At 34.3% G+C, this 27,930-nt stretch overlaps 2 protein-coding genes across 17 annotated transcripts in view; one reads left to right on the top strand and one right to left on the bottom strand.

The window, feature by feature from the left end:
• Nucleotides 1–12,948, top strand: part of RUNDC3B (RUN domain containing 3B) — a 148,231-nt gene extending 135,283 nt beyond the window's left edge. For 6 of the 10 annotated variants that reach the window (XM_073809626.1, XM_073809630.1, XM_073809627.1 and 3 more), the window contains 2 exons: nt 252–361; nt 10,475–12,948. In XM_073809626.1, the coding sequence (XP_073665727.1) occupies nt 252–361; nt 10,475–10,519 (155 nt within the window). In that variant the 3' untranslated portion in view covers nt 10,520–12,948. The remainder of the gene's footprint in view (nt 1–251; nt 362–10,474) is intronic. The other 4 variants (XM_033862963.2, XM_033862961.2, XM_033862964.2 and 1 more) reach the window with 1 other exon arrangement.
• SLC25A40 (solute carrier family 25 member 40) overlaps nt 6,428–27,930 on the bottom strand; it is a 64,865-nt gene continuing 43,362 nt past the window's right edge. For 3 of the 7 annotated variants that reach the window (XM_019928847.3, XM_019928878.3, XM_004315495.4), the window contains 6 exons: nt 26,697–26,821; nt 25,859–26,032; nt 21,991–22,100; nt 19,497–19,578; nt 17,134–17,214; nt 14,851–16,774 (listed from right to left, as the gene is read on the bottom strand). In XM_019928847.3, the coding sequence (XP_019784406.1) occupies nt 16,662–16,774; nt 17,134–17,214; nt 19,497–19,578; nt 21,991–22,100; nt 25,859–26,032; nt 26,697–26,821 (685 nt within the window). In that variant the 3' untranslated portion in view covers nt 14,851–16,661. The other 4 variants (XR_012333908.1, XR_002175105.3, XM_019928854.3 and 1 more) reach the window with 4 other exon arrangements.

The raw sequence follows: 27,930 nt of genomic DNA on the forward strand, positions 1-27,930 counted from the left end.
ATATCATTTTTGTTTTGTTTCTGAACCAGTCACTGAGGAACATTTGGGTTGGTTTACATTTGAGGGCTGTGAAGCTGCAACTATTGGCTGAATGTTTGTATCCCCCTAGATTCATATGTTGAAATCAAATCTCTAGTGTGATAGTATTAGAATGTGGACTTCGGGTGGTGATTAGGTATGAGGGTGGAGGCATCATGAATGGGATTAGTGCCCTTAAAAAGAGGCCCCAGAGAGCTCCTTTACCCCTTCAGTCATGTTCGGACACAGTGAGAAGACTGCTGTCTGTGAACCAGGAAATGGACTATCACCGGACAGTGAATCTGCAGGCACCTTGATCTTGGATCTCCCAGTCTCCAGAACCGTGAGAGATAAATTTCTATTGTTTATAAGCCACCCAATTTATGATATTTCTGTTATAGCAGCCCAAAGGGACTAGGCTGCTATGAACATTTGTTTATAGGTTTTTGTGTGAACTTAAGTCTTCATTTTTCTGGGATAAATACCTTAGGAGTACCGTTGCTAGGTTGTGTGGTAGTTGCATGTTTAGGTTTTTAAGAACCTGCCAAAATATTTTTCAGAGTGACTGTACCATTTTGCATTCCCACCAGCAATATATGAGTGATCCAGTTTCTCCACATCTTTAGGTGTTGTCACAATTATTTATTTATTTATTTATTTATTTTGCGGTATGCGGGCCTCTCACTGCTGTGGCCTCTCCCATTGCGGAGCACAGGCTCCGGACGCGCAGGCTCAGCAGCCATGGCTTACAGGCCGAGCTGCTCTGCAGCATGTGGGACCTTCCCAGACCGGGGCACGAACTCGCGTCCCCTGCATCGGCAGGCGGACTCTCTCAACCACTGCGCCACCAGGGAAGCCCACAATTTTTTATTTTAACCATTGTGATAGGTATGCAGTAATATCTCACCATGGTTTTAATTTGCATTTCCCTGTTGTCAAATTATGTTCTTCATCTTTTCACGTGCTTATTTGCCATCTGTATCGTCTGGTGAAATATCTCTTCGTGTCTTTAACCTGTTCTCTAATTGAATTACTCTTTTTTTAACTGTTGAGTTTTCAGAGTTCAATAGATAATTCTAAAATTGATACACTCAAACTTGATGGGTAAAACTATACATTTTTTCATGCTCTCGCAACATAGGTTACTCTTTCAAAAAATATTAACTCTTCAGGAAAAAAATTTTATTGGAAGTTCAGCATTTCTTTTCCTAGCCTTTTCTTATATTGCATTCCAGTAAAAATAAAATGAAACTTTTAAATTAAAAGACATTCATGACATCATCCCAATTTTATAATATTATGTATACCTACTTTTCTGTTTGAATGTAAGCTGGATGGTCAAGTTCATTAAAATTTCTTTTGTGCTTTGCTGCACTGATTAAATTTTTATAATGAACATGTCATTTTTACAAACATAATAGATGTGTTTTCCCTTCTGAAAACAAACACGAAGTCAAATACATCAAATGTATTCGAAGTGGTTAATTTAATGCTAGAACTGTAAATGATTGTTACTTTTACATATTTTACGCATTTTTAGTTAAAAGTGTTATTAACATCTTTGTTTGAAAAGTCTTAAGAAATAGAGATTTGATACTTACTACTTGAAAAAAAGAAATTTATCCTTGTACTCTAAAACTTGGTTCAAGTAGAAAAACCTTTTATGCCTTTATATAGTACCTTACATTCCTCAAGGCTATATTTTAATGAATGGTATAGTAAAAAAGGTATAAAACAAAAAGCAATTCTATATTCCTACTGATTATTAAAAGAATTTCAAAGAATGTCATAAGTTAAAATGCACCATAATTGTTGATAGGAAGGGTGAGAAGTTGTCATTTTTCTCAAGAAGCATGTATTAAGCCTTTCTTATGTGACAGGTATTACTCTAGAAACTACTAGCAGATAGCATATTTCATCAAATCTAATCAGATGCCTTAGGTTTTAAGATACACTCATTTTATGTACCACCAAAAAAAAAAAAAAAAAAGAAGAAGGGGGGGTGGGGAGGAAGGAATATGCCAACAATTAAACTATAACACATTGTCTCCTTATCCTGTAGCACTTCTGTTTATCTTAAAAGATCTTTTAGACTTTTAAAGAACTGTTTTATTATAATTCTCATAACATAAAATTCACCATTTTATAAAATAAAATTCACCAGTTTAAAGTGTACAGTTCAGTGGTGTTTAACATAGTCACCGTGTTGTGTATCCCTCACCACTGTCTAATTCCAGAACATTGCCAGTAAAGAAACCCTGTTGTACCTATTAGCGTTCAGTCCCAGTTCCTCCCTCCCCCTCCCTTTGGGTAACTACTAATCTACTTTCTGTCTCTTTGGATTTGTCTGTTCTGGACATTTCATAAAATGAAATCATACAACGTGTAGCGCTTTTTTTTGGTCTGGCTTCTATGGCTTAGCATAGTATTTTCACAGTTCTTCCATGTTGCAGCATTTATCAGTGCTTCATTCCCTTTTATGGCCAGATAACATTCCATTGCATGGATATACCACAGTTTGTCCATTCATCGGCTGGACATTTGGATTGTTTCCACTTTGGGGCTTTTATGAATACTGCTGCTGTGAACATTCATGTACAAGTTTTTGTGTGAACTGTAGTTTTATTTCTCTTGGGTATATAACTAGGAACCGAATTGGCTGGATCATACGTTTAACCTTTTGAGGAACTGCCAAACTATTTTTTGAAGTGATGATATGTACCATTTTATAATCCCACCAGCAATTAGGGTTTGTTTCTCTATACCCACAGCAACACTTATTATTGTCTGTTTCTTAATATAGCCATCCTAGTAGGTGTGAAGTGGAATTCCATGGTTTTGATTTGCATTGCCCTAGTGAATAATAATGTTGAACATCTTTTCATGGGCTTATTGGCCATTTGTATATCACCTTCAGAGAAATGTCTACTCAGATCCTTTGACCATTTGAAGATTGCGTTGTTTGTCTTTTTACTGTTGAGTTGTGATAGTTCTTTGTGTATATTCTGGATGGTAGACCTTTATCAGATACACGAATTGTAAATATTTTCTCCCATTCTGAGGCATGTGTTTTCACTTTCTTGCTAGTGTTCTTTGACTCACAAAGTTGTAAGTTTTGACGAAGCCCTGTTTATCTAGTTTTTCTTTTGGTTGCTTGTGCTTTTGGTGTCACATCTAAGAAACTGTTGCCCAATCCAAGGTCATACAGGTTTATTATACATGTTTCCTTTTAAGAGTTTTATGGTTTTAGACCTTACATTTAGGCCTGTGATCCATTTTGAGTTAATTTTTTGTATATGGTGTGAACTGAGGTTCCAATTTCATTCTTTTGCATGTGGATATTGAGTTGTCCCTGGACCATTTGTTGAAAAGACTATTCTTTCCCTCACTGAATGGTCCTAGAACTCTTGTTGAAATCCATTACCCCTATATGTATGGGTTTATTTCTGGATTTCCATTTCTATTCTCTTGGTCTGTGTGTCTGTGACAGTGCCACATTAACCTTGCTCCATACCACACTGTCCTAATTACTGTAGCTTTGTAGTAAGTTTTGAAATCAGGACATGTGAGTCCTACAACTTTGTTCTTTTCCAAGGTTGTTTCAGGTATTTGGGGTCCTTTGCCTTTCCATATGATTTGAGAATCAACTTGTCATTTCTGAAAAAAAGGCAGTTAGAATTTTGACGGGGATTACATTAAATTTGTAGATCAATTTGGGAAACATTGCCATCTTAACAATATTGTCTTCCACTCCACAGAAATAAGGGATGTTTTTCCATTTATTTTGACCTCGAGTTTTTTTCAACACTATTTTGTAGTTATCAGTGTACAACTCTTGCATACTTCTGGTTAAATTTATTCCTAAGTATTTTATTCTTTTGGTGCTATTGTAAATGGAAATGTTTCTTGATTTTATTTTCTGATTGTTCATTGCTTCTTTTAGACTTTAAGCATAGGTTTTAAAAATTAATTTCACTCCTCTGTAGCTGTAGAAGGGAAAATAAAAGTGAATTGAGTTGTCAAGAACTTCTTCATGTTCAGAGCCCATCTATTCTGAACCATTTCTTAATCAAAATTGTCAGTAGCTATGTCTTTCCTCACAGTATCATCCTCTGTTCCAACAGTGAACCATTTCCTAAAATAGTACTCCACTGCTGTAGGGATTTTCTTTCAAATTATCAACAAGTATCCTGCGCATTTTTAATGCAGACACTTTCTTGTTTGCCTTAGTTTCATTTTCTTCCTCAGTTAGATCAGATGCTTCTGAAAGTTAAACAGTGTCTCTTCAAAGACCATAGGAATTCCATGATAAACTGATGTTTGCCATTTTAACAGAAATCCTGCATGATTCATGAATCAGTCACATCAGTTGCCTATGCTTCAAAATTTTTTATCTGTTCTGAGGGGTTTCTTCTGCCTTCAGTTACATGCCTGGCATGTGAATGAGCAGTTCTTTTGCATATGTCACGAAGCTTCATCAACTTCCCTGGTTTTTCTCTTTATTACAGATTTCTTTTTTTCACAAGCACTTTTATGCTGTTTTACAAGAAATTATGAATTGCACTGATTCCTGTAATGAGTATTTGTTTTACTGATATGAAACTTACATCCTGCTGTCTGTTTTCATGCTTTTCTATGAACAAACTCTTAATTTTAAGGGCAAATTATACTACAATGTTTTTGAAGGCGTTTTAAGCGACATATAAACACAACTAACTCAAAGTGATATCAGTACGAATACCTGTGACCAAGTTCATGTACGTTCATGCAAAAACAACTATGTCACAGCTCCCTCTTGGCTAGCTACAACCACAACACCCATTGGTTCTAATGTTTTGAAATTCTATTGCATAAAATGATGACCACCCATTTTCTTGACTGTTGATCTAAAAAAAGGTAACGTCGTCCTTGCACAACAGTTTAATGTAACATTTTCTCTATATTTATGGGTGTATGATAGTGGCTAAGTAATCTCTTTAGGCATTCCTTAAAATTAGGATATGTATTTACCTCCTCTTCATTTCTTCATTGACCCCTTTCCTCCCTACTCCAGACTTCTCTTCCTTATTATAATGTTGATGATCTCACCATTCACTTATCGCTTCTCATAATCTACTGAATCATTCATGGCTCCTCCCACCTACATTTTGCCTTCACCAACTCCTACCAGTTTAACTTTCTGAAGATCTCTGCACGTTTTCCATTCTGTGTCCCTTCTACTGCTAACGTGGTTCAGGTAGCTGCCATAGCCTTCTTACTGGTTTCACTATATCCATTTTATTTCCCTCAAAGTCATGTTTCACAGAGTCCTCACGTATTTAAAATACAAACTAAGCATGTAATTCCCTTATGTAAAAGTCTTCAGTGGCTCACTTCCGTCTAAGAGTACGATGAAGAATGTAGTCTCTGAATTTGAAGACTTGATTTCAAGTCACAACACAGATGTATTGTTATGATTACAACAAGATCCTTTCCAGGCTCCATAACATCACCTCTCAAGTCTTCTGTGGCCTTTGTCTATTCTTCTAGTCTCATTTCTTGCTTGTAGCTCCCTGTAACTTGGGTGCTGATTCTTCCCTCTCTGCCTTTGTTCATGTTGTTCCTCTGCAGAGCCTCGTCTGATTTTTGCCTCCTTGGGCATGAACGTCCACTAGGGTTCAGTTTAATGGTCACTTTTTCCCTGAAACTTCCCTAATTACCCCCCAACCCATACCTTCTGATTTGGTTTGGACACTTGTCCTTTGAGCTTCCATAATACCCTTTACTTATTATTCTTACACTTACTGCATTTGATTATAATTTTCTGTTTGTATTTATTTCTATCATATACTAAGTTCCCTATGGGCAGGAAGTGGGTTTGATCACTTCGGGATAGAGGACACATAAAGAATACCCAGTAAATTGGGCTGAATGAATGACTTCTCATTTAATGATGTTTGTATTATTACCATCTGAAGACTTGTATAGTCCAGACTCCATATCAAGACATTTAAAACAAAACTGATCTTTCTTGGTATAAAACAAACATCCATTTTCTGCTCCTGATGACTAACTTATTTCTGCTAGGAACTACCACTCTCCCAGCCGTCTGGGCTAGAAAGTTTCATTGACCCTGACAAGTTCTTTCCTCCCCATATCAGTAAATTGCTTTTAAAATATCACTATTAACTCACATTTTAACATGCTTGTTATTTTTAATCGACTGTAGTAATTTTACATGCATTTAGGTCTATGCATATATATATACACATATATTAGCTGCTGTTGACATTGCAACAATATTGAAGAACATTTTGGAATAATCACCTGTCATCCTCTACCTTAATACAGTTTTGCTTATTTCCTTTTATAAGCGTAGTTGCATAGCTGCAGTCACAATGAACATAACCATTTTGGATCCTTATGCACCTTTTTAAAATTTTTTATTTTTAAATGAAGTGTTGGAATGAAGCTTCTTTTGGGGTTCCTTGAGGGCACCACACTACCCTGAAGGCTCCATAGCATCCGTATTTTCAGAGGTCAGCTGTCGGTCTTGGAAGGCTGGCATCTGTAGATCTCCCCATGCTTTCCTTGCTATGCCACTCAGCTCTGCTGTATGGTTTATTTCCTTAAGGCATAGCTGAGGACTTCATGTACCTTGCCTTCTTTCCCCACTCCAACTTTTTGTTTTGGGTAGTTTCAAACCTACAGAAAAAGTGAAAGAAAAGGAGAATGAACACCTATATATGCTTTACCTAGATTTGCCAGTCGTTAACATGTTACCACACTGCTTTATCTTGCCCGTGTGGGCACATGCTCCCTCCGTTTACTCGTGTATCTGTGTTTTCTGTTTTGCTCAACCATCTGAAAGTAAATTGCAGAGACCATGACACTTTAAATACATCAGCATGTATCTCCTAGGGATAAGGATGTTTTCTTACAAAGCCACACCATTATGACCTCAGGAAATTTTTTTTTTTTTTGCCTTTTTAAAATTTATTTATTTTTATTTTTGCTGTGCTGGGTCTTCGTTTCTGTGCGAGGGCTTTCTCTAGTTGTGGCAAGCGAGGGCCACTCTTCATCGTGGTGCGCGGGCCTCTCACTATCGCAGCCTCTCTTGTTGTGGAGCACAGGCTCCAGACGCGCAGGCTCAGTAGTTGTGGCTCACGGGCCCAGCTGCTCCGCAGCATGTGGGATCCTCCCAGACCAGGGCTCGAACCCATGTCCCCTGCATTAGCAGGCAGATTCTCAACCGCTGCGCCACCAGGGAAGCCCTAGGAAATTTAACCTTAGTACAATATTACCTGATAAGTATTGAATGTTATGATTTCTCCACTTTTCCAGTAATATCCTAGCTTTTTTTTTTTTAGGTCCAGTCCAATCAAGGATCCCACAATGCATTTAGTTTTCAATCTCTTTGGTGTCCTTTCATCTAGCAGAGCAATCCCCAACTTCCTTTTTCTCTCACTTGACATTTATATATTTTAGGCACCCAAGCCAGTTGTTTTGTTAAATGCCTGACAATTTAGATTTCTCTGATTGTTCATTGCTATCATATTCAGGTTAAACATATTTGGCAAGAATACAACATGAATAATGGATCTTTTTCAGTATGTCTCATCAGGAGGTCACTGTCCTTTTTGGACACTGAGAGACCCTTATGAAAAAGATGGCCCCTATGTCCTTTTGACATCCTGGTAGTCTGTCACAGCTTCCTTGCTCTGTGTAAAACAAGATGATCTGAGTTACTTTGGTATATTTCATGCCCATACCCAGGATCAGCTATTTCTCCAAGAAGTCCTGTTTCCTTACACTAGAAAATGATGTTAGAGAACATAATCTGGGCCATAGGGGTGCCTGTTGTGACTGAATTGGTCATTGTTTCTAACCCTCTTCACTAGACAGGAATTTTTTTTAAAGAAAAATGTACCTTAAATTTATCTTATTTTGTAATTCACACATAAGAGTCCAGGTTTCCATGTACTTGATTTTGTATTTTTATATCTTATGATAAAATATTGGCTCCTAATTTATAGAAACATAATGACTTATTTGCTTTTTTCTATTATATGTTTTAATTTCAAGCTAATAGTATCTATATTACTAAAATAGGGTAAGTTAAAATAGCTTAAGATTTGTTTTTAATTATTTTATCTTGAGAATATATCCCAGAGTCAAAGTACTATGTTTAAACTTCACCTCAACTCTGTTCACTTCTACTTTTGTAAGTAACCATTTTTATTTTTAAATTATCTATTGATCTTTAAAACATATGCAAATTTAAATAAATTCATATTCCTTTTTAAGATAAAAGGTAACATACTATGCACTATTTCGCACTTTTCTTTTTCCACTAAATAGTACATTCTGGAAATCACGACACAGCAGTAGAGATCTTTCTCGTTCTCTTCTACAGCTGCATATTACTCCACTGTGTAACTATGTTAGACATTTAGGTTTAGTCTTGCAATTACTGTGTTGTAATCTTTATATTTGAGAAATATGTGTAACCTAAGTATATACTCTCAAAGAACTGAAAACAGGATTCAAACAGATACTTGTGTGCCAGTGTTTACATCAGCATTATTTCCAGTAGTCAAAAGGTGGAAGCAACCCAAATGTCCATACAGGTGAATGGAGAAGCAAAATGTAGTATGTACATACAATGGAATATTACTCAGCCATAGAAAAGGGATGAAGTTCTGATACATACAACACGGATGAACCTTAAAAAACATTATGCTGAGTGAAATAAGCCAGACACAAAAGGGCAAATGCTGTATGATTCCACTTATAAGAACAAATCTAGGATGGGCAAATTCACAGACAGAAAGTAGATTAGAGGTTTCCCGAGACTGAGGGGAAGGGGAGAATGTAGAGTTACTGTTTAAAGAGGGCAGGGATTTTTTGTTTGGGCTGATGAAAATTTTTGGAAATAGCGGTTGGTGATGGTTGCACAATACCATGAACGTAATTAATGCCATTGAATTGTACACTTAAAATGACAGAAATGGTAAATTGTACGTGACATATATATTTACAATAAAGAAAATAGTTATATATAAATACATATGTATATGTAATTAGTAGTAAATCTCTTTAAAACATTACAGGTCAGTAATGAATTAGAAATTTGGGAGAGACTATCCAAAGCAGTTGAGTTCCTGGAGCATTTAGCAGGAACTCTAGAGCTCATTTTGGCCTGAAATAGGTCTCTAAACTTAGACATTAAAAGGGTTCTTGAAACATCTATATCTTTTGATCCTGACATAAGATGATAAAACATTTGAAACCTGAATGTGACAATTACTCTTCTGTATCTTTTCCTAACCCGTTGTATTTTCCTGTATTTTTTAGTCAGCAAAACTATGAAGTTAATGTTGTCATCTTTTGGTACCTGTTCTCATTTTACAAAGGAAAGAATAGGCTCAGAGAAGATGCCTTTTCCCAGGGCACATAGCTGTAAAGAACACAGGAGTTCGTTCGTGTCCCAGTGCAGTTCTTACTGAATTATCATTAATTACATAATTATTTAATGAGTGTCTACTGTGTGCTAGCACTGGGAATATAATAACGAACACAACAAATTCCATGTCCTTTCTCAGAGTCTATAGTTTAATAAAGGAGAGAGCCCCACAGTTATCATACAGTATGACAAAGTGGGTTAAAGCATTAATACGACAACTATGAGAACAGTGCAGAGGGACTGTTTGAAACAATGTGTAATATTCAGAAACATCTGATATCTGGTTCAGTTTATACTTCTATAACCATGTGAGTAAAACCTAAGCTTTCCATCTTCTTTGGAAAACCGCTAGTTTTCAAAGACCTTATTAGCCTTTCACAGCCTCAGACCAGCCACTTATCGCTGGTACTTGCACACTGTGGGTTGAAACTTACTCAGCTCTGGAAAGAACTTGTTTTCCCCAGCTGCGGAAACAGATCTGCTATTCCTCCTTCTTGGGCCTACTGAAGTCCAGCACTGTGTAACAATACTCCTGATGCAGAGTAGGTGCTGAATAAACATTTATTCAGTAAGTGAATAAAAACTTCCCAGATCAAGCCCTCCAACTGAATTGAAGCAATTCTGCTTCTGCTGTATTACGTTACCTACATACGGATTTCCTGGTATTCCTGTGGCCTGAGCACTGGTATTGTTACTTTAATTTTTTGTTATTCTTTACTAATTGAATACGATCATATTCTCCAAAACAAGGTAAACTTTCTTGTTCCAAAACATCTCAAACTTCCATATCTAGAACTTTTACAAGAAGCACAAATATTCCCTCTGTAATGTTTTATAAGGGTACCACTGAAACTACTGAAAGATCAAAAATGTTAACATATAGGTGTTTGATTTTATAGTTAGATGTTTGTACTGTTTTGTAGAGTATGTAAGATTTTAATGGCTTTAGGATCTTTTTGGTATTATGCTTCAAGGGAAATTAAATATTTGTTATTTTATCCTAATTTTCAGGTAAAGAAGATACTCCCTCATTACTTGGTCTCTGTGGGTCTCTAACATCAGTGGCAAGTTACAAATCTCTAACAAGCCTAAAATCTAATGACTACCTTGCAAGTCCTACAACAGAGATGACAAGTCCAGGTCTAACTCCATCCTGAAAAATTTTATGTAAAAGCCAAAAGTTTTTATGTTGCAAATGTTCTATTTATGTAAGTTTGACTGCTGGGAAAACATCTGGAATTTTATATTGCTCTGGCACATGTCTGGAATTCTGTCGCTTATATTAGAGAATTCAGTCCACTCCATGTAAACTTCTAAGTGAAAACAAAATGACTCTGCCACTTTTCATTTTAAAATTCCTATATTTGTCACTGAGGAAGTTTAAAAATGAATAGGCTTAAAAAAAACTTTCAGAGATCCTCTAATCATCCATGGCAAATTGTACACATTTATTATTGAGCTGATTTTCATATATTTAAACGTGTCATAATTGCCAGAGACCGAGTTCAAGGTTTTATTCTAGAGACTTAAGCTAAGTATTTTCTTTTGCTCTTTTATTCAGTGATTAAATTTTCTAAGAATGAGTTACTTCATTTTTCATGAATTTCTTCCCAAGTTCTGATATTGAAATGCCTTGTCTTTAAAGTGAAGAGAAAGGTTCTTAGCTGCAGTTTCACAGTGGCTTATTCAGTTTTTCTTTATCATTTGGCATCAACCTAACATTCCACTTAACATTTTATAAATTTTGTAGGATGTGTCGTTAGGCAGTTACTAAAGTTGTTAGGGTCACAGGGAAAGTGTTTTACAGTATTTTAGACCATTAAGGTAAAGTGAATACATTTGTTTTTGTTTTTCCAAGATTTTCTTAAAAGTTTATCAATTTCAAAATTGATCAAATTTATGTCTCATAAACTGGAAACATTTAAAAATGTAGAACAGATTTTGAAAAAGTATTTTATCAGGAAAGAGTTCAAGTTCATTTAAAGATCTGAGAAGCTTTTAAAGTTAAGGATCAGTAGGCTAATCACCATACTTAACAATGTGTCTGACATCCAGTGCTGTTTTTCTGCCTCGTATGCAAGAATGAATTGTGTCATACATGCTTTACAGCTTCCGTCATTAATCATACCATAATCTCATTTTAAAATTGATGTTAATGTTAAAAGTTACTCCACTTCTACAGGTAAAAAATTAGTTTTTTTTTTAAAAAGCCATGAGCCATCTTTTAAATTTTTGCAAATTTTGGAACTGTTCATTTGTCCCTAAAAATTCCACCATGTTGAAAGAGAAAATGTATGAAGTATATTTTCTGTAGTAAGTAATATGAGGAAAACATGATCAGCTGTGCCAAAGAAGTTTTTATACATTGTTTACACGAAGAGGCTACTACAGTACTTATTGGGGACTTCATATGCCATTTTTATTTGTTAACAAAACACTACATTCAAACTTAGTAACTTTGACATATAGAATGTTCCTCCTAAAATATTTGATTGAGAGGAGACAAGAAGCACTTGTTACAGTCATTCTTTGTATTAGAAATGTGGGAGTGTGGTGGTTCTCTGAAATATTTAGAGCTTTATGCTCATCATTTGGAATTTAAGATAATAAATAGTAACAAGGCTAGTCTTATATGTAAGACCATTCAAACAGGGTCATTTCAGGGACAAAGAAGCCCTGAAATCCCTTAAAATAAATTATCTTAGATGTACCAGAACATATTCAGAGCTTTATTCCTTTAGCTTGAGGCTTTAGTACTTGCAGTAATGCAAATATTGAGAAATGGTACCTTTCTTCTTAATTCTGTACACATTATTGTGAGTGAGAGGTATCTAAAGCAATTTGTAATCAGCCTGGGGGAACAGAAGGAAGGTTTAAATGAGGACAGTGGAAACCTTGGGAGGAGGGAATGACAATGGTTAAGGAGGGGAACTTCAAAAATTTTAGGCTAGCCTTAAGCACTATTGCTGCTTTCCTAACAGCTATCAGAATGTTTAAATGCTTTCATTCATGGTCCACTCTCAAATGTCATTTATTATCCTTCAGTAATTAAAAAAAAATCATTGTTAAATTTTTTCCATACATTTTTATAATATAGAAACACAAGGTTCCATAATTGATCAAGTTTTTCAGATTTGCCTAATGTGTATAATAACTTGTGCATCTTAACATGCTGCTAAATGCAGATTTAAACATGACATCTGAGGATAATGACTTTTTCTCCTTTCTTGGAGCTCTTGGTATAAAATTCATCTGCTAATGTGACTTCAGGTTTCTACACAGTTCATTTCACACTAGTTATAGAGGTAGTTTGTTAATGTTTGCATGAGGTATGTCTCAATCTTTAATTTTAGGTGGTAGTGTTTCTTGTTCACACACCCTCCCCTAAATAGAATGCTGAACTATATGCTACTATTTCCATGTGTATTTTGTTGCCTTGATGTACGACACTTGTTGCATGTATATTAAACATTTTGTACCATGCAGTAGCAGTCTTATTTTTTTCCTTGACAAAAAGTTACTTTATTTAAGATGTACAGTGAACTTTCGTTTCAACAAATGTGGTAAGTGTATATCAACACCTAAAATACTAATATGAAAATGGTTTCGGAGAAATCCTCATTTTGTATCAAATTAAATACGTTTTATTTTTTTTTAAATGACATGATATGCTTTAAAGCTGACAACATCTTTTGAAGTGGTACAGTACAGTAGTGGTTTTGGCAGTGTTCTGATTTTATTATGTAACAACCATGTTTGTTTTCTCACCTGTAAAATGGAAACATCACCATCTTCTCAGCACCTGCCTGATGGCATCAGGATGTCAACATTAAATAAAATCATATGTATAAGTTGTTAAGCGGTAAGTACCAAATACAGACTACTATTAATTATGATTGACAGAAACCTTAAAAATCCAAGTAGACTCAGCTGGTTTTTATTTAAGTCATCTTTATTAGATTTACATACAAGTTTTCAAGTGGTTAAAAATGTTTCTCAAATTTACAACTTATGTAAATTCTTTGTTAGATTTCCTGCTGTTGGTTACAGTTTCTAGTTTTGATAAACTAATACATTGGATTACCTTGGAAATGTCACATGACTGCTTTGAACATCAGGGCTCCTTATTTTTTTTAAACTAGTCCACTTTGCTCTTCTGTAAGCAAAGCACCTTGTATTTTGCTTTAGCATTTGTTTTTTTTCACTGATAGAAGATAAAATTATACCAATGTCACAGTGGTACCTTTTAAAAATATATTTTAATCCAAACCCAAACTTTTGTTTTTAAATAGATCACCTTATTATAAGTCCTATTTTTCATACTGCCAGTTATTTTTCTAAAACCCAACTAAAACCAAAGTTTCACTACACAGCACTTGGCCTTAACACGTGACACATTCTAGTGTTTTCTGTTCTATAGCTGTGCTAAACTGTGCTACTCTATTTTCTTTCAGTTAAAAGAAAATACTGGTCTTGGGGGGAAAACAAAACAGAACACAACTGTAACTTCTAAAGCTGTGCCAAAAATACTTACTTGGCTCCCTGTTGCTTCTTGTTCCTCCTTTGGCGGACAAGGCCCCTTGGACTCCATCTCCAATCTTATCTCCTACCTCATGGCCATGTATACTCTCCGCTCAAGCCACTGGCGCTAAATACCACTGCCTGATTGAAGACTCCCAACCTCCAGGTATGTTTAATTGGATCACATGTCCTAATCTTAGAAGCATCTCCTGACCAGTCCCTCCACCACAGGCTGAGGGGAGAATTCTTCAGCTTTTCCATCACTCCTTTTGTATACTTGTAGCAATCACAGCTGAAACCTGAAGGCCAGTGAGAGTATCTGAAATGTCATCTTATCTCCAGTGCTTTTTATACTGCCTACCACATAAAAGGTCTCAGTACGTGCTGAATGATAGATTAAAATATAACAGCAGTAATTTATTTTTAAAAGTTCATTTTGGAAAAAAAATTTAAAGTGATACACTAAACTTTCCCACATCCCTGTAATTTGTGCCCCAGAAAAAAAGAGGTTAGGATTTAAAGTAGTCAAATGGGGCTAAATAAGCATAGTGAATAGTCTTCCTAGAAATAAAAGAAAATTTTACTTTAATTCTATATTACTTTTTTAAAAAGTCAAACGTGTATTATATGAAAGGTAGCAAACATGTAATACTTGCATAAGACATTTTTCTTAAAAGATCTAAATGTGTAGGTTAGAAATTAACATTAACAGAATGAAACTGTTTCCTTTCAGAAACATTACCAAGGACACAATTTGTAACCAAATGCTTTTCAGTTGGTACTGTTAATGCTTCTGGACCACTTGAGTATAGAGAAAGCTTCAGTTCAGCCTTCATTTCATTCAGATACATTGCATGTAATGTATGTTAGAAAAACTGTAGGGAATTAGATTTATTTAAGTTATTCTAGTCATAAAGTAAGAATTTTTCACAACTGCAGTCAGTAGTGGGGTGGGGGGAGGATGAAAATTTCCCTTCCGTTGTTTATAAGTGACATTAAGTTGAAATACGTGACCGCTTTTTGAAAGCATTTCAAAACCTAAATTTTTCTGCCTTTTTCTACCAGTTATCAAAAAGAAGCCTAGCAGAACCAAGGTAAATTTAAATTTAATACTGTTAAACATCAGTGTTCAAGATAAACTTTCATGTGTGTGTGTTTTTTATGTATATGTGTGTAGTATAGCATTAACATAATGATTATATATGAAAATATTTAGCTAGAAGCACAGTGATATTTTAAGAAAGCACAAAATATTTTAATGAAAATATAAGTCAAAGTTATAAATATATTTTTATGGATATATATGTTGCAAACTTAAGGTAACACAGGATAAAATAAACACAAAAGGTTAAATACAAACCCTACAGAGTTTATTTCTGGTGAAACATAAACAGTTTTCTGCTATATTAGAAAATAACATTAGTTCCTCTACCAACACTAGAGATTTGGCACTTAAATATATTACTCTATTTTAGGGAAAAAAATGCTTCACATTTTCATAAAATTCACAGAGACTGCAATAAAGTGCTTTTTCTCCCAGGATACAGATCCTGAGAAAAACAAAAATATTAAAAAAGAATATTGTTTCCTGTCTTGAAATCATATCCTTTTTATTTCGTTCTTACATTCATTAAATTATTTAGGCATTAGCATCCAGTGACCAAAAGCTCTTTCTTCAAGGAAACTGCTGCCTGTTTAGTTCTTGGTCTAGCATACTAATGTGAGATGTGTAAAATCAAGGGACATTTTGGAAATACTCTGTGACTGATACTGTAGTAATAGTCTCAATTTTGCTAGAACAAGCCAATAGAAATGACCTAGAGAACTCCACAAATGGTAATATTTACATTACAGGACAGCTGAAACCTGTGCTGACAGAGCATTTTTACTGGTCTGAATATAATGTGGTTTTCCACTGTACACCCAAGTTTGACTGAAGTGAACATCTGATACAGGCAGTAAAAGCTCCCTCTCTCTTGCAGAGACAGTAGATAATACAGGGTCTTTAGTCATCAAAAACAGCAGCATATCATACAAATTAGTATATTTTTGGTTCATGAAGATAAAATAACCATACACCTCTGATCAGAAAAATCCTAATATTCATGAGGCCTTAGAACAGTAACAAGGTAAAAAAACAAAATACCAAATGCATGTGAATTTAAAAAAATAATAGGTAATATGTGGTATATGTGAATAATGTTATCTGAAGACTGCCTTCCATTATCTACTTTGCTGAAATACTTAAATATCTATGTCCGTGATTTAAATTGTATAAAAGATTTGCGAATTTTTCTTTTAGACTCTCTACATCATTCAGCACACAATTCAAAATGTTCTGTTGTCTCTGACACACTCCCAATAGGATTAACTTAAACCAAGATTTGTATCAAACTCTGAGATTATTGCTTTCAGTGTAGGATAATTCTTCGTTTCTTTACAAGAATGCTCAATGGTTATGATTTCTGGATTTTTTCAAAATCTCAAAAATTAGGATAAAAAATTTATTTAAAAATTAGGATTATGATTTAAATGCAAAGTAGAAATTTTATTCATTTAAATTATAGATAAGAAAGATATAAAACCACTGTAAGATAATGGTGAAAAAAAGCTTTTGTCTAAGATTCTCCATTTTATTATTTGGCCATGGTTGTTATTTCAGGTTGAAATAGCATCTCTAGTATTGCTGTCTTCGAGCATTTTGTTTCTGGAAAAAAGACTTTGCAAATTCATATGTACTGATCATAACAGCACAAGCAGGAGCAATTTTAATTAAACGAGGAATTAGGCCTGAAAGAGAACAGAAAAAATTCACAACAAATTTTACCTTATTTTTTTAAATGTAACTTATTTGGTTTCGTTCTGATGATAGTTATCAAAGTAAGTGAAGTGATATATGAAATACTGTCCCATAAACTGTTGTCAAAGAAGAAGCCGAACTGCTCACTCCTCACCTCCCTAGAAATATCAATAGTAAATCTACTGTTATTTAACATTTTTAAACTTTTATAGCAAAGATATTTAGGAGGAAATAGTAAATGTGAAATATTTTCAGTTATTTCCTACTGAAAGGTAATTTAGGAAGGTGATAGATTTAAAGGTAAAAGTAATCATTTTAGTCAATGGTTTGATAAAGGAAATATTTTTACCTGTAAATAATCCAGAAAATCCATTCTTAGCAACAATGTTCTTCATTATAGCCCACGTTGACATTTGCAAAGGCATAGAAACTGTTAAAATAAAGAAATGATGCTATAATAAATTACCACTTAATTTCTAATACAGATAATACACATAAAAGAGTGTTTATGGCCTTTGTGGTATATCGTTTCACTATAGTAAGAACAGATCTGTTTACCTAAAGAGCTATTTTAAATCTTATTTTTAATAGTTGGATTCATTAAAAAGAAAAAATCATGAAGGCAATAAGTTTTAAGGTACACAGGACCAGATGCAGTCAAGGAGGAATATACAGAAGACTTCTTCTGAATGGATGATGTCTGTTTCTTAAGCTTGGTGGTATGTATATCCTTTGTACTTTTTTCCACATCTTAACAATCTTTCATAATGAAAACTTTTAAAGATGTACAGAAATCTTCATGGGGTTCCCAAAGCCAAAGTAGAGCCCTGATAACCATTTTTCATGAATTTTTATTGCATACATTAAAAAAAAATTTTTTTCCCCAAAAAGAGGTTTTGAGGAAAACAGTTCATTCCTCTCTAGTGAGGTCCTGCTTTATTAAAACCTTTCTGAATACTAGATGAACCAGCCTTGAAATAAATTAAAGCAGCACTGTCTCCTCCAAAGGGAAGATTTTTCCTGTAACTAACAGTAACATCTCACTTATTTGCAATTACTCAAATATCTGGAACACAGTAAAAACTAATTTATGTATCTTTTGAAAACAACAAAAACAGATGTTACTGAAGTTCAAACATAAACCTCATGAACAAGCTGTTCATACATAGTTTGCTTACCTTCATTTTACACAACGATTACAAACATCTGGCTTAGCCCACAGGCTACTAGATGCAACAGGTGAAAAAAGTCGGCCGAGAAGTAGGCATACTACCATGTGAAAACTGTGAAGCTGAAGATTTCAAAGTCGTGGTCTCAGACCACTGAATGTTGGGCAAACACTCCTAAGTGATCCTCACTAGCTTCTGAGAGCTGCATTATGAAACTCTACAGTAATCAATGTGTACAATGATGACAACTCTGTCATGAAGAAAGACTAAAGTGTGTATTATTAAGTATGCCTAGGAAAAGGAAAAATTAGAGAAAGATAGCTTTCAAAAACAGCTTTTTAGAATTTGCCACTTAATGAAGAGGGGCTCATTATCTCAAAATTTCTTTCATATAAAATATCAGATTCTCTGCCTATGAAGATAAATGAGGTCTTGTTGATTTACTTAAGAAGCTAAACTATCAATAGTGTAAGTATAAATATAGTAATTACATACACATTTTAAAACCAAGAACAAAATATTTATGACTGGAATTTAACTTTCTAAAAAAAGTCAATGACAAAAACTTTACAAGTTGGTAACTTATACTTCATGTTTAAATTATTTCATTTAAATTCTGGAAACAACTGGTAAAAGAAAGGAGGCCAAGTAGCTGGGTATTTCTAATCTTATAGAACTCAAGTCCCAGACTGGTCTCTATTTTAATAGCAGGGTGAAATTAATGTAAAAGAGAAAGAACAGAAAGAGTTATCAACTGGAGGTAAGCCACTGCAGAGCTCTAACAGAACCTCGAAAGTATCTCCTGCCTAAAGATCCAACATCAAAGAGCTAATCCTACAGGTGATAAGCAACTTCTTACAGTGTAAGGAAACACCGTGATTATTAAATATTTCAAGCATAGACAACAATAAAATAAACACTCATCTACTGACCATTCAAATTTATCAAATCCTAACAATTGTATGTTTCAGAAACAATCGAAGCCCCATTTCCAGTGGGCTTGCTATACTTTCTATAATAACGACAGACTGGATCTAGTAGAAGCAACTAACAGTACGCTTTTGTTCTAGAAGAAATTAGAGGTTATAAAGAAGTAGATGGGATAATAGGCAGAGAAAACACATCAAAAGAAGGGAAGCTAAAAAATCAACAACAACAACAAAATGTGTATGCATACGAATGAAACAAGATGCACTAAGAAAAAAGGTTTCCCAGTAATTGCCTATCCTTCATCCTGGTTTGCCTACATTTATTTGAAAGACTACTTACATAATTTAATCTTCTACATAGCAGGTATGAGACTTAACTCATGGCAGGCAAAATACATAGTCTTTAAGATTTCTTAAATTTTTTGTTTAGGTTTAGAGTATTTTTTTCTGGGTATTCCATTCTGACCGTGTATTAGTTTGAGTTAGATAAAGAGTAAGGTAACAAAGGAAAAAAAAAGTCTTGTTTTCCCTATTTTAGATATTCCTAACTTAGTATCTGGAAAGAAAAAATTTTTCATGGCATCTTAAAAATGTTGTAAATTCATTACACTTACTTTTCCGACTGTCATACATCCAAAGTTGTGTCTGCTTTTGTGTTTTTACCACATCAAATGGCAAAGTTACAACAGCTGCAAACTAACAAAAAGTAAAACTGATTTAAATCTATTTTTCCTAAAGTATTTTAATATTCTAATTAGCACATTACTTAATAAGGATAGTAATAAAAATCACAGCTAAACTGAAACATAAAATGAAACCAGAGGTATTTTAAAAGAAGCTCTATTAAAGAAAACAGATATATGTCTTATATATTCCTCCCAAAATTCAGGAGTAAGTAAACAGTCTCAGAAAAGTTCCCCTATTCTCCTGAGGTCACACAACTATCAGTGGCAGAGTCAGAATTCCAACCAGACCTCTTTGACTCTGAAACCAGTATTCACATTTTCTGATGCTCCTGTGTGTTCCATTATTCCTTTTCTACATATGAAGGTATAATATTTTAAAGTGGAACTTCTCAAGTATCTAGTAAGCATTTAAAATTTTCCAACAAATGTTTTTAAAATAATTTAAAATTAAATTTAAATAAAGAAAATGTACTTTTAGTTCTATATACCTTTTCTTTATAGGTTTCAACATATTTATCAAATGTAGCTCACAAGTCACATTTTTTAAAACTTACCTCAAAATGAATCAATTTAACAATTATTTTCATAATGCCCTAATTAAGCAATGAAGGTTTTTTGAAATAATAAATTCCCTGAAGAATGTCTCATAATATTTGATACAATCATACAAAGTAAAACCTGGTCTCTATTTTTTGCTTCCCAACTCACATTTGGCCAATATGCTCATAAAATACCCTTTAAAATCATTATATTTATTTCACCTGTCAATGTTAAAAGATTTAAGTTCTTGAAATCAGTTTCAAAGATCTCAGGTAAGATAAAATCAATTATTGTGTCTCCATCTCCACAATCTAACACATACAGTTGTCCCTTAGTATCTGGGGGTATTGGTTACAGATACGCAAATCTGCAGATGCTCAAATCCCTTATATAAAATGGTGCAGTAGAGGCGGCCCTCCATATCTGCGGTTCTGCATCCGTGGATTCAACAATCAGGAATCGAATAGGTTGACTCTGCAGATGCAGAACCTCTGGATAGGGAGGGCCGACGGGAGTATCAAAGGTAGCAACAATGTGGTATGAGCCTGACACTTGGTAAAATGATATGGTTTAGGCTATTTTGTTTTCTGACAGAAAGCCTGGACATTGTCCCACTGATGTGCTTTTTCTGCTGTTATTTGATAACAGTCAAAAGGCAGCAATATTTTCTAAATCATTAAAATTTTTTAAAATAAATTTTCTATGTTAGGCAGAAGTAGTAGAATAGAGAACGTTCCTTCGTATTACTGGAAAGCTGGGACAACAGCCTATAGCCATTATTCAATGGCTATAGGATATATAGCCTTTTTTTTTAAGATATAAAGCATTAAGTACAGAATTGGTTCTATAATTCCAACTGTTATGAATCTCTAAATATAAATAGTACTTGTTTTTCTTCATTCGTGCTGGATTAATATATAAATAAAATAAAATCAAGTTACTTTTAATCACCTCACAAATAAGAAAGATAATGAAAAGATTTTGCTGGTATTCTAACTACTTAAATTGCTAAAAAGAATTGCTCTTTTACCTCAATAGTTTTATACCCCACTAGGCTTAATTTGATAAGATCTCAGACCCGGGAATATTCACGTCTAAATTTTGAGCACAATCTCAGGGGCTTCCTTAGCCTAGGTTTTCTGACACAGTTACTCCAGTACTTTTCTGCAGGTCTCCATGACCTCACTATGCTCCTTCACTCTTGTTTTCATTTGGTTCCAATATGTCAGCACATCACTCTGTGTCATCACAAATTCATTTTCTAAGTATGTGGGTATAAGAAAGCTCTTTGTGAGCAAGATCATGGTGATGAGAATGTGCATAAAGGAAGTCCACTACACAGCTTTTCATTATGTGGAGGGGTGGCAAAAGGTGAACTCTCTACTACCCAAAAATGGTCATTTGAGATTCCTCCCTTCTGACTATAACTTTTATTAAAATTCTTTTAAGAGGTGCTCAGCCAAAATGTTCCCAAAGAAACAGGAATTAGCAGCAAAGGATGAAATTCCTTCTATTCAATCCGATTATACATATGAGATGACACTCTATAAAATACTAACTAACCAGATCTACTGGCATTTAATGACCAAACTGCCAAATACCTTGTAAAGAATAAAGTGCTATTTAAACTCTTACCATTATCACAACTGTCATCTAACAAATCCAGAAGATTCAGAAAAATATAATGTATTTGCATTTTAAAATATTTAATGGCTAGTAATTTATCTTCAAAATAGGGTAGTAAATACTTATAAAAATTTTAAAGCACTGCAGCCCCAAAGTACTATCTCAATAGACATGAAATGCTACATAATATTTTGTTCTATTTTAGTAAGACAATTATCACTATTGTGGAATATTAACAACAAAAGAATAAACTTACAGAACCAGATAATGCCCCTGAAGTAAAGTTGATCATAAACGTCGGTTCACATAAACCAGATTTTGCACACAACCACTTCTTTAAAACTTCATAGTTATACCAGTACATTGCTGTAAAACAGAGAATGAGATGAACACATATTTAGAAATTAAATGTGGACTTTAAATAGTTAAGGAATACTGTATGTTAAAGGAAAGAGAATTCTAGTCTTGACACACCTTGCTTTCTGCTTAGACACATACTAGGTGAGATTTAAAAAAAAAAAATTCTCAATTATATTCTAGTCGTCTTCTTATAAACAAAAAAACTATGCATCAGTAAAAAGTAGGACTTTAATTTCAAAACCTGACAAGGACAGGAGAGGAAAGGAAAAGTACAGTTCCATCTCATTCATGAACATTGATGTAAAAATCCTAAAAAATAAAAAATAATCAGCAACTGAAGCCAGACTATCTCATAAATGATCACATGCTATGACTAAATTGAGTTATCTGATGAATGCAAAGGCAGTAAACATAATAAGCACTTTAGATGCCATATACCACATTAACAGAATTGTATGATCATCTAAAAATGATGGAAAAGCATTTTATAAAATTCAATACACTTTCATTTAAAGCAAATAAATGTCTTAGAAACCTAGGAATAAAAGGGAAATTCTCCAACTTGATAAAGGATATGCGTCAAGAACTTGTAGCAAAAATTATTAATGGTGCAACAACAGAACTATTCCCTTTAGAATGAGGAAAATGATAGGGATGCAACACTATCGCTGCTATTCAAAATTGTACTAGGCAGCACAGGAAGCACAGTATTCATAGAAAAAAAGCTGTAACTATTAAAAAATGAAGAAATAAAGTAGTTACAATTTACATATTATTGTCTACATAGAAAACGTAAAAGATAGGCAAATTAGAATCTATAAGAGTTTACAAGTAGCTGAATATAAGCTAACAGACAAGAATTGACGGTAACACTGCAGCAGCCACAAAGATTCAGACAGCTTTTTTTTAAATAGGTCTTTTAAAATAGGCACTGAAAGTTGTGGGTGAGTGGTACCTATAAATGAATGTTAGAAAAAGAGGTTATATATGTAACCTTTATAAAGAAAATTTTAAATCTCTACTAAAAGACTTTAAGAGTTATAAAGAAAAAGGACATTCCTACGGCAAAAACAAAAAAAGGTATCATGAAAATTTTTTTATTACGCACTTTAATTTAGAAGTACCGTACTGTTAGCACAGGGTTAAACAAATTGGCCAGTGAAACACATCCATGCATATATGAAACTTTGATACGACAGGTGACACAACAAATCCCGGCAGCAGGTGTGGTTATTCAATAAATGATGCCCAGATAACTATCCATACGAAGAGGAAATGAACACTTACTTCAGCCGTAATCCCTAATCAATTATGGATAAATAAATGGCCAGTGAAACATGTCCAGCCTCATTAATGAGCAGGGAAATATAAGTTAAAGTGAGATACCATTTTATATTACTAGGTAAACAAAAATTAAGAACTTTTGGCAATAAAAGTGCTGGTGAGGGTTTGAAATGAAGCAGCAGGAAGCTGGTGGTTGTGATCTGCACAATCACTTTAGAAAAGGGTTCGATATTACCACATAAAATTTAAAATGTGTATATTTACATGAACCAGCAAATCTAAAACTGAAGAGATTCTTACACCCATACACATTAAAAAAAAAATGTTCACAGCACTGTTTTCTCAGACATAAACACGAGTGAAAACAAAACAGTTACACATGAAAACCAAGAATGAATCTTACATTTTTGAGTAAAATAAGTTATAAACCTCAAAAATAGGCAAAAGTCACTAACATTATTTAGCAGTAATACATACATGGTAAAACTACTTTTTAGAAATCAAATAAACGATAAAAATTCAGTGTGAGTGGTTACCACTGAGGATGTAACAGTGGAGGTGGACGTATGTGATTTCATGATTTTAAAAGTTCAATATTCTAATTCATATATTGAAGTGATGACTTCACAGGTGTCCATTTTATTAGTGCACTGCATAATTTATATCTTCATTACTTTTAATGTATCAAATATAATTTAAAAAATGAAAAAGTATTGGTCTAGGAATTTATGATGTTTCTAAAAAGCATAACTGAACACAAAACGTTGAAGAAAAATACTAATGGAAAGGGAAAGATGCAGAGATGTGAATGACAGCCCAAGAAAAGGAGTAAGTCAAAGGGAAAAAGAAAGGAATGTTAATACAAGGGTTCTCAATAATTATTTCTTCCAGGTTTTATATTTTATTTTTTTAAGATATTTATTGGAGTATAATTGCTTTACAATGGTGTGTTAGTTTCTGCTGTATAACAAGGTGAATCAGCTATATGTATACATACATCCCCATAACCCCTCCCTCTTGCGTCTCTCTCCCACCCTCCCTATCCCACCTCTCTAGGTGGTCACAAAGCACCGAGCTGATCTCCCTGTGCCATGCAGCTGCTTCCCACTAGCTATCTATTTTACATCTGGTAGTGTATATGTGTCCATGCCACTCTCTCACTTCTTCCCAGCTCACCCTTCCCCCTCCCCGTGTCCTCAAGTCCACTCTCTACTTCTGCATCTTTATTCCTGTCCTGCCCCTAGGTTCTTCAGAACCATTTTTGTTTTAGATTCCATGTATGTGTGTTAGCACACAGTATTTGTTTTTCTCTTTCTGACTTACTTTACTCTGTATGACAGACTCTAGGTCCATCCACCTCACTACAAATAACTCAATTTCACTCCTTTTTATGCCTGAATAATATTCCATTGTATTCTATGTATGTGCCACATCTTCTTTATCCACTCATATGTCGATGGACACATAGGTTGCTTCCATGTCCTGGCTATTGTAAATACTGCTGCAATCTTCCAGGTTTTAAATGGAAACCTCTGAGATTCACGAGAGAAATACTGGGTTGGCCACGGGATTTTCCCATGTTACCAAAGACCCAAAAGAACTTTTTGGCCAACCCAACACTACTGAAGTATGCACATTCTACAAGTTATTTGTTATTTTTGCACTTCTTATCATGATTTTTCTCCCTTTGTATAATTCAATGATTAGAACTATCTCAAATCTGATTTATTAACAGTCCCTACAGGACACTCAGTGGGGGAGATTTTTATCTTTAATAACTGAAAAAAGTAGGAGTCAATATAATTCACAGGTGGTCTTAAACGTATGTATGTATGTATGTATTTATTGCCACATTGGGTCTTCGTTGCTGCACACATGCTTTTCTCTGGTTGTGGCGAGCGGGGGCTACTCTTTGTTGTAGTGTGCAGGCTTCTCATTGCAGTGGCTTCTCTTGTTGCGGCGCGCAGGCTTCAGTAGTTGTGGCACATGGGCTCAGTAGTTGTCTTGCAGGCTCTAGAGCGCAGGCTCGGTAGTTGTGGCACACGGGCTCAGTTGCTCCGCGGCATGTGGGATCCTCCCGGACCAGGGATCAAACCCGTTTCCCCTGCATTGGCAGGCGGATTCCTAACCACTGCACCACCAGGGAAGTCCCTCAAATGTATTTTATAATATCTTGATTTGTAGTACTTTACTTATCTTACTAATTATGACTTAATTTTAAAGGTACTTTGCATTATCTAACTATGAATACACACCAATTAATGTTTAAAAAGAAATTAAACATAAACACAAAGAGAAAAGAAAGCCAGGCTTGAATTAGAAACTGTTCATTCAGTAAATACTTATCAAGATCTGAGAGCCCAACACTGAACTAGGAGTGTGTGGTCATTAAAGAAGATAACTTACCTTTAGCCTTAAAGGGTTTAAAATTTACTTGATTTAAAAGTGATATGTAAGGCAAACCTGCAGATAAACCCTACCTGAGAATGGTACATCTCTAAGAACGGTAGGAGCCCAGCCCTTCCAGAGGGAAATCCAACCATCTTCAGACACTTTCTTGCTGACAAATTGATGCAGTTCCTCGTAAGAAAACTTCTTAGATTGCATCTTGGTTCTAATCAATTCCAGTGGACTTATTACAGTTACTGCACCAACTAGTACAAACAAGCAAATACAACAAAAATAAAGCCATGCATTATGAAAACACACATGCAAAAATTAATATTTCATGCATTTTTTTATTTTAAGCTTTTATTCTGAAATGAAGCAAACCTTAAAATCAAATATCTTATGATACCAACCATACTGGCTCAGATTTTTTTCCTTGATAAAGCTATTTCACATACCTTACTCTTTCTGGTTTCAGCTCTTTCAAGAGCAGTTCCACAACCCTTATACATCAACCAGGACTACTACAAACCTCACTTCCACTGCACAGAGAAAAATGTCCTTCTGTGCAGAGGCAAATTTCCTTATGATTAAACTCTGAATCTCAAAGTCTATAAGGAAAATGATTAAAGACGTTGGCGTTAATTTGACAGCTATTTGTTATCATCCTAAAATCTAGAATCTAAAGTCTAAAATCTCAAATCTCTGTCCAAGATTTGACAGGGATAGGTTGATCCCATCTCATTCTGATAGCAATCACCATACAATATGACTTCTAGAGTATAGATATTAACAAATCAGTACAAACTACAATGCAAAATATATCTTTACCAATACTCTGTATTTTAAACAAATTCTCTATGAATATCAAAATTTTAAAACAAGCGTTAAGCAGAAATCAGAATGAAAATACAGTAATTTATTACTTACGTCTAGCCACAATTCCAGCAACAATTGGTATGTGGCTTTCACCTTCTCCTAATTTAGATCTCAGAAGAACAGTTAATTGATCATAGCAGGTAAAATAAATAACTGTGGCAGGAACTGCCATCACTCTGTTAGAAACACAAAAAGATTTGTACAACATTGTCAAAGGCTTAAGCATATTCTTATTATTAAATATAAGATAAAATCCTTCTATTTTATATAAGCTGAAAACCACAACAAATCAGCCATGAGATCATTTTTTTTTTTAATTTAAAAAATTATTAGTGTTTAACTTAGGCAACAAAAAGGTGTAAAGTAGGTATGTGCTCTCCAAAGGTTTATATTGTAGTTGGGAAGTTAAGTTACAGAGCACCCAGTCAGGTCATAAATAGGAAAAGACAAATGAGGACTTCTCTATCTCCTTGACTTACTCTGTTTCTGGTCTTCCTTCCCAACTACATTACGATAACATGAAAATCACTAAAGTTAAAAGTACAAGCACAATTGTAAAATTCTTTTGAACTGTGGACCATATACCATACCTATTTATAACTGAAAATAAATTACAATTAATGTCTCTGGAATTATATATACTAGAGTTTTGAGGAAATTCCAATGACTTATTCTTTTAAATGAAAATATTAAGAGGGAGTCATTAATTAAACACAAAGTTGCAGGTACTGTCATGTCATAAATATTAATGCAACAAAAAACCAGTCTGTTTATGGCCTAACCAAGGACATTAACAGACCACACATGGAAATGCCTGATGTTCTACGGTGAAGTGTGACGATGAGAATGTAGGAATAAGACCGACTGCTGCTCTTGGATCTACCGCTAACTTTATAACCTCAGGCACTGTTTAGAATATATGCCTCAAAACTGACTAATTTGCTCTATAAAAAGATAAATTAGAAAGAAAGGAGGCAGAGAAAGTCAAGATATTATGGGATTTTTACATCCAGCCTTACTAGCTTGTCATGTTAATTCATATAATAGCTAGTTAGTAGAGAATTATAATTATCTGGAAAAGGAAAGTATACATAGCACAATACCTCTCATTATTTTAGTAAAATAAACAGTCAAATGAACACTAAATTCTTAATTTCTGAACATGAAAAAAAAAGTTATGCTTGTGCACCAAAGTGAACACAGCAGGCCTAGCTGCTCTAATCTGTATCTTCAGGAGGACCTATCTGCCTGCTTGACCTTTGGTCACCCCCAAGGAATTTAGCCC

Source organism: Tursiops truncatus, chromosome 9, assembly GCF_011762595.2.
Source record: "Tursiops truncatus isolate mTurTru1 chromosome 9, mTurTru1.mat.Y, whole genome shotgun sequence".
NCBI classification, from domain to species: Eukaryota; Metazoa; Chordata; class Mammalia; order Artiodactyla; family Delphinidae; genus Tursiops; species Tursiops truncatus.